Source organism: Papaver somniferum, unplaced genomic scaffold, assembly GCF_003573695.1.
Source record: "Papaver somniferum cultivar HN1 unplaced genomic scaffold, ASM357369v1 unplaced-scaffold_81, whole genome shotgun sequence".
NCBI lineage: Eukaryota > Viridiplantae > Streptophyta > Magnoliopsida > Ranunculales > Papaveraceae > Papaver > Papaver somniferum.
In genome coordinates, this window is record NW_020651082.1 from 4,205,120 (window position 1) to 4,213,295 (window position 8,176).

General features: G+C 33.0%; 1 protein-coding gene and 1 non-coding gene across 2 annotated transcripts; one reads left to right on the forward strand and one right to left on the reverse strand.

Moving 5' to 3' along the window:
* Nucleotides 1-226: 226 nt before the first annotated feature.
* On the reverse strand, nucleotides 227-1,605 carry LOC113345386 (two-component response regulator 24-like). Its single transcript, XM_026589166.1, has 3 exons — nucleotides 1,561-1,605; nucleotides 689-941; nucleotides 227-497 (listed from the first exon to the last, which is right to left on the reverse strand). Exons 2-3 carry the CDS (start codon nucleotides 908-910, stop codon nucleotides 336-338), a joined length of 384 nt encoding a protein of 127 aa, XP_026444951.1. The 5' UTR covers nucleotides 911-941; nucleotides 1,561-1,605; the 3' UTR covers nucleotides 227-335.
* Nucleotides 1,606-7,833: 6,228 nt separating this feature from the next.
* Nucleotides 7,834-7,916, forward strand: TRNAL-UAA. The gene has a single exon. It is a non-coding gene; the product is annotated as a tRNA-Leu (tRNA).
* Nucleotides 7,917-8,176: the final 260 nt, after the last annotated feature.

Sequence of the window (8,176 nt, forward strand, 5' to 3'; positions counted from 1 at the left end):
TTCAATTGCCAATCCTGAATAGCAGTAAAAACATCGGATGGCACTGAAAGGAAAAAAAAACAACCCAAGACTCTTTCTTGATGCCTCTTGACGAGGCTTGTTAAATAAAAATAAAAATAAATAAAAGACGTGAGAGAAACTAATTAAGTTCAACTAAATTAATATTATTAATAGTGAAGAGTAAATATGTTTGACACTTATTTTCACTTTTCTTTGCATACTGATGAAGATTCCTAACTGATTCTCACTGATCATAGACTCGTTATTACAAACATTGGAATGCATGGGGCAAGGCTCGATTATTGAGCAAATGTTGAAGTGAGTTCCCTGTCTCTTTAGATGGTAACCCACCAAATGAGATCGGAACGAGTCAGAGGCTTATCAGAAAGGTCATCTAAACCCGAATTTATGAACTCTTCGCGAGCTACATTATCCAGTACTGCGGAGACTCCTAAGATGATGCTTGTACCTCCCATATCACGTGTCGATCGTGTTACCTAAAATTAAAAAACAAAAAAAAATACAAAAAATGAAGCAGAATTATTATAATAAAACACATGGTTTAGATTTTTATAGTTTTGGAAGACAATTGCAAATTGAATGGTTTAAATAGAAAAAAAAATAAATTAGAGAAGGAACTTAGAAGCTAAATAAACCTCTATTAGATGGATAATCTTTTGTCGCTTACCTCAGCCCCATTCATGATAGCCATCTCATAATCCATGAGGATTACATCAAATTTCATCCCTGATTCCAAGAGTTGCACTGCTTCCAACCCGTTCTCTGCTTCGCGGGCTTGCACCCCGAAGGACTGCAATAGATGGCAATGAATCTTTCGGGTCATTTGAGAATCATCAACCACGAGGGCGGAAAGAGGATGACTCATGTTAGGTTGAATAGGTAATGCCATTCCAGATAGTCGACAATATATCTATATACGCCTGAAATAACATTTAAGTAACGATTAACAAGGGCCAAAAGATGTTGCAAAAAATAAAAGGTAAGGAATCTTTGAAGTTTGAATGTCAGGTTTTTGATAGGACTCTGTAAGAAACCAAAATACGCAGTGACAGATCTGCCGACTAATAAAACCAACATTCCGATAATTGGTAATATGGTTGCAGACATTCTAGCTAAGAAGGAAAAACTTTTTAGTTGAGATAGTACTTCCCATTCTTGTATTTTTTTTCAACCTTTCAGTAAATAAATCTAATGCTAGGAAAGAACACAATATTCCCACATTAGATGGCTCTACTATTTTTGTACCACAGGTTTTTAACACCTCAAGTTAGTCTTTTAATGAATCACTCATTTGCCAAAAATAAATAAATATGGCCAACATTTTCTGGTTGTTGAATACACTAGGGAAATATTCTTCATGGTTCGATTGAGAAACCTAAATTATAACATAACGATTAAGTACTAAAGGTTAATAAAAATAAACACTATGGGATACTAGAGCAAGCAAGCATGAGACTGTTTTTTTTCTGTGTGTCATGGAGTAGCAAACCTGGCCTAGCTTGAAAGTTATAAATGGAAAGGGAGATAGATCAATCTTACCAAGAAGGATGTATGAACGAATAAAAAGGAAAGTACTCTTCAAGAATGCTCGATAATTGCACCTTACACACTTATGATGACCTTAAATAGGTTCTGAAATGAGCAACCGGGTATCACTAGGGGTTTTGAGAGCGGAGAAACCTATCAACTTGGTGTTTAGGAGTAATTACAAGGTTGTGACGCGCCTTAATTTGTATGTCATAATCTTTCGTAGATTTCATACTAATTTGAATACTACATAACCGTGAAGATCTGAAAAATTAATTTTTTTCTCTTTTTTGTGTATCATAAATTTATATTCTGACACTGACATTATTTTTCTTTATCTTTATGTGTTTCGGAAAATAAGTGGTAAGATGCTAATGTTTTTTTATAGGAAATAACTTAAATTAAATTGTCTCAGATCAAAAGTATGTCGCATGACCCCTGATTCAAAATTCCCTTACAAATGGAACAACTTATGTGAGGAAAGATAGAATAGGGATACGATGTGTTTGTATCCTTGAGTGAAAATATGTAAGATAATCGATCTTATAATATTTAATTTGAATGACAAGAAAGTTATCATATTTTTGGTAAAGGTGATGTTTCAATTCATGATATAAACTTTGGATCAAATATGTAGATGTGTAGAAAGATAGATAAATAGATAGATTTTTTTTTTAATTCATATCACATATTAGTATTACTTACAAATTTTCGGACATCAATGGTAGTCACTGTTATATGCTTCATGTCACATAGGTTTTTGGTTCACGGGGCATATTTTTAGGTATGGTTGCACATCATTCGGTCGATTTGGTTTCCAAGAAAAACCATTCATTGAACTGCAATATGCCGATTTTTCATTTTCAAAACCGTCAGCCAACTGCATTGGCTTCAGTTCAGCTGCAAAGGATTTTTCATCGGTTTCAACTGGCAAAAAATCTATGAATAATTTTTTTCTTAAACATAATTGTTTTTCATTTCATCTCTTTCTTAAGATTATATACATAGATCTGTTAATCACAAACCCATTTATATGGCTCATATGTAACTTCACTCGAATATACATAAAAAATAATTGCAGTTACATTCCTGTTGGTGATCAATCAGTTGAAGAACCAAATAAAATTTTACAACAGGAATTAGAAAAAACAATAACCAAAACCCAAATCCAAAACAAAAGATATATCCAAACCCAAATTAAAGATCAAATTTTTTCAAACATTATCAATTATTTTAATGAATCTTATTAATCATATAAATCATGAAAATAAGAAGAAGAAAGTGTCGGTAGTGGTGGGGTTGTTCTTGGTGAATTGGTCCTGGAGGTGGTAGATGTTGGTGGATATGTTACCGCTAGTGTGGGAGAATAGAAGAATATGTTTATGAATTAGGGCTTAGTTTTATATTATATATATTTTTTATGGTGGATTTTTGACAAAGACGAATATTGTAAAATCGCATCTGGACCCATATCAGAAATACATAGTATATTCTTATAGGATCTATCCATAGCCATGTGATTTTTTTACTGATCCTTAAGGCATGTCTGCATATATATATGCGAATATTTGATAGGGATTCACCCGGATGAACTCTCAGTTATTATATATACATATTTAATTTATTTATAGAGTATTTTAGCATTTATAATGTACTCACATGTGTATCGAATCTACATTGATTGGACAGTTCCTGGATGGAATGACCACTAATACATAATAACATTGTCCTCGAAATGACACTGGTGTTGGTTGCAACTCCTCCCAGATGTTTACTGACGATACACAATATACATTCAAGACATACTCTTGTTCTCGAACAAATATCAAACTCATATATGAATATCCACTAGTATATAGCAACATTGAACTTGTCTCAAGTTGCAGTAGTTACACAATTTATTTTTTTGAAATCATTATATATAAAAAAATATATTTGCATCAATATTTAGAATCTCATTGAGCAATACTTATTTTATATTTAGAATCCCATCTATTTTATTTGTAGTATACATTTTCTAGACTTAACTGAAGTCTGTTATCAAACATATTCATATCTAGTCTCAGCTGAGCCATATAAATTCAAAATATTACCATCTTATGATATTCATGATGAACATCATTAATCAAGTGAGAGCCTCACCAGCAAGTGATCTCATCATCAACAACTTAGAGGCTCACTAACAAGTGAACTCCTCAATACCATTAGCAACGTTAACTTTCAATATTTGAATTTCTTCTACCGGTTACACATTTATTGTTTGAACTACTGAATTAATTCATGGTTATTCCCAGCAGAATTACATGAGTTCTCTTAGTTCAAATGTATATTCATATCTTGAATTACATGGAGAAATTGACAATTTGATGCTTGCATAAATGAAAGAGCTCATGCCATCGAAAACAACTACCGATAGCACCGAAATATGAAACAACAGTGTCTGCTTATCTTTATAATACTAGCAAAATCTAGTGTGAGACAACCTAGTTTCCAAAGTTCAACTCGGATCAGTTCTGGTTTTTTCGTTAACGGATGGTTATCTCGGCCTGGGTTAGTTTCTGTGCAACCCTAATTTTGGGTTACTAGGAAAAAAATGCTTGAAGATAGATTAAAGGCAATTAAAGAAATTTATATCGCAGGGAGATTTCTAGGTTATGTTAATCACTTAGAAATTTGTGTCCCATGAAAAATTTTAGGTCCCATTTTCGTATTAGAAGTCATAGTTTAGTTATCAATCACATATGAAAACTTGGGAGACACAACAAATTTCGAGGTCAAACTCGAGTCACTGAGCGAATGTTTTTGGTATATGTCATATTTTTTTTCAACATGACACTTTTATGTGAAATTTGGGATCACAATACCAATTTTATGGTCATATGATGGATTTAACATTGCAGTAATTAGCTTTGGTTCAGAACAACATATTTTCATTTTTATGTAAAATTCGGATCATCGGGGAATTGAGTCACTCATTATGGTTTGCCTAAGATCATTAGGATAACAAAGCAGGTTTCTGGCCATTGTAAATATATTCTAGGTCATGGTAACAACTTGCAGTCCATAAAATACATATAGTGGGATGTGGGAAAATTAAATATGATGACACATGCATGTTTCGAATCATCAAGTCAATTTTAGATCATGCGATATATGTTTAGTTATGTGATTAATGGAGATGTTAGGAAAACTGTGAATTTATATCATGAAGAAATTTAAGAGTTACATGGAACAACTCAAATTTTGGATGAGAATATTTTATTAGAATAAATGAAGTGAAATTAAAGGATTATCAGGGTAAGAAGACACAACGAAGAGGAAATAAATAAAAATTAGGGGAGAAGATAGTTTATTAAATAATTCAATAACCTTCTTGACCTATATGGATGTCATGCTAATATTAATACATGAGTTCCACAACTTTCCTTCGTCCTAACAATAAGAACATGGCATAATTGGAACTTTTGAAATATAATATAAATTTCAGGGCACAAGGCAGATATTATTCATATTTTTGGGTTACACGGTTTATGTGTTTTAAGCAGGGATGAGAATAACACTCGAATTCGCGGATTTCACTCGATCCAATATGCAATTTGACGAGTGGACACCCGATCTACTTTTCAGTAGACTGGACATGGATGGATTTGTGAAATCCGCATCTTTCACCGATAGAACGCTGGTGTAAATCACCCATCCGTTGGATACCTGATTCTAAAGATAATATATATATGAAGGTTATTATGAGAAGTTGGTAGGTTATATATACATATATAATTTCCGTCTCAATATTATCCCTTATTTCAAATTTCTTCGTACTTCGTGTCTTAAGCCTAAATATCTTCACATATACAGTTTTGTTGTTGAATACATAAAACTAAGCTAATTATACAAGAATTAAAGTAATTCCCTGGTAAATCCTTTCTCAGAAATTGCTACCATATGGTTTGGATCAGTGTAATCTAAGGAAGAGTTTGTCATTAACTTCGCCTGTGTTATAGTTACTGAACATATGAATTGCAATTTCGCGTTTTCTTTGGAAAAACTAAGGTGCAAGGAACATCTTCTTTGCAGATATCATGTTCTCACAAAATTCGTCAATCCACCCGCATTCAATCCGTTCTTCCATTCACCGGCGGATATCAAATCATCCAGGTAATGAACTAGACGCGGGCCAAACTCAATATTAATGGATTGGACGTATGTAATGCCAAATTCGAATCCACCTATCTGTTACTCACCCCTGATTTTTAAGTAATAACTATGCATTTTAATTTCCAAATGGTTGATTTTTTTTCATCGTGATGGAGGGCAAGAGTAACATATTTGATTTCATTTTCCTTGGTAATGGAAAACTATAAAAGAATAGTCAGCTATCTGACCCAGTCCCTACAAATCATATCAGAGTCAGGTGTATTGGGCTTTCGGCAATCCAAACGAACCGTTAAACTTCAGCTATTGTACTCATTCCATATGTTTCCCGTTTGACTTATTTGAACCGAACCAAAAATAACCATAAGAAAACGACCATTCAATCTTTCCGACTTTCCTTGTTCTTGTAGTATGTGTTTTTTGTGTCGGGAACGTTCACCTGACCAGGTGAAAGCAGCATTATTCGCTAAACACAACAATCTGACAAAAAATGAGTGCAATTTGCAACAAACCAGAATAACCTCCAAACCTTAAAAAAAAAAAAAAAGCTTTTTGTTCCTTAATCCTAAAAAATTCTATTTCGCCTTCTCTCACATCCCTAGTTCATTTTATTTCGCTTTCTCTCTCATCCCTAGTTCCTTCTGACAACCTAGAAAAACCCTCACCACAATGAAACTTTACTCTTGCTACTCATATCTAGTCCATTTTGGGCTATATCTGAGTAGGTTTCTTGTTTTCTTAGATCTCTAGTTGTTTAATTAGGTTAGATTTGTTTAATTATTTTTTTTGCATCTCCATTGTTTTTAGGAGATTTTTATGGTGTTCTTGTGGGTGTTTTGCTCTTTTTGTTTATGTCTTCTCCTTTAAGGAGATTCTTTATGCGCTCTCACGTAGTTTTCTTGTGATTTTAATGGAGATTTTGGGTGTAAGGTCAAGTGTGGCGATCAAGATTCAAGACTTTGGGCATATTACTCTCCTATTTTTATGAGAAGATCTCTTTTTTCAAGAAGAAAAAACCCTATCAAATTGGTTGGATTATAATCCCAAATCCATTTTTTCAATCTTCGGATTGCTTGGTACTCTTGTTGGTAGTTCGTTATTTCTCTTCGCGAATTACTCTTTGTTAGTACATTTTAATTGTATTTCTATTTTTGATCTTGATTTTCTTGAAATCCATGTAATCTCTATCTTATCATGAATGAAATTTTATGTGACTTATCAAAAAAATATTTTTTTAGAAAATAACCTCCAAACTCAAAACAAGGTTAATGTACAAAAATTGAATCGAAGGACGTATTTTTATTGGTAGAAAAATTGAAGTGTATAAGAGCATTCATCACAGAAGAAGTACAATACAAAAAGCTTTAAGACCCTAACAAACAACACCAAAAACAGGTTGGTCTCTAGAAATATCATTTCTTGGTTCTTTCTTAATTGTGTTATCAACAATTACCGATTTCGGTTTGCAGATATCAAATCACCACACAAATGTAGATTTATGAGTAAATACAAATTTGTGTTGTCAAGTACGCAATAAGTTCGAGAGTCCAGCCGTGCATGTAGATTGGATATGAGAATTATACTATCTCCTTTTTCTAAAGACGATATTATTATTTTTCAGTTTGATCTATTTTTAAATTAAAAAATGAAAAAGTGATATTTTTTTTTTAAAACGGAGGAAATAACTAGCTAGGTCCCCACAAATGTAACGAGTAACCAGCTTGGCATTCAAATTTTCTCTGCATGATTTTTGGAGCTACTGCTACCCGATGTGGGCTAGATTAAAAATATAGCAGAAACCATTGATCCTCGTAGATGACGATTACGATGCAAGATCACCATGAGTTTCTGAACACACGGTGTCTATTTTGATTCCTCCTAATATCATAAGCGAACACTTTTCCCGCACGGGCAGCTCCAATGGTATTAACGGATTCCAATGGAATTTCTGGAATTTTAATTACCAGAAATATAAGATTAGGCATTATTTAGAAGAAAAAAAAAATCAGATTTTGTGTGACGATTGTATTTTAAACTATCATATTTTTATTTTCCTAAATGCAGGCGAAAGTTGTAGCGAGAGGGAAATTGTACTCTTATCTGGATCATATAAGTATTGGAGGTTGTCACATGGCTGGTTTGCCCGAGTGGTTAAGGGGGAAGACTTAAGATCTTCTGCACTTAAGTGCGCATGGGTTCGAACCCCATAGCCAGCAATTTTATGTATTTAGTATTTTTAGTTCTTTTTGTGTGGTTAAGTATGTTTTTAAGTATGAGGGAGGTCGCACTTTTATTTTCACACACTCTCATATTTTGGACTAATTTTTTTTTTTACAAAACCAGACGATAACGTATTTGAAAGTAATATTCACACACTCTCACATTTTGGACTAATTATTTTTTTATAAAACGAAACAATAAATTAATATTTTGAGGATTTATTTGTCTTACGATGCTCTAGATATCCATACAAAAT

Bases quoted from the DNA above. Each gene is read 5' to 3' on its own strand.
- LOC113345386 (XM_026589166.1), bottom strand. From the start codon at position 910: ATGGCATTACCTATTCAACCTAACATGAGTCATCCTCTTTCCGCCCTC. The intron at 498-688 runs GTAAGCGACAAA...TTTTAATTTTAG, and splicing joins CTATCATGAATGGGGCTGAG to GTAACACGATCGACACGTGA.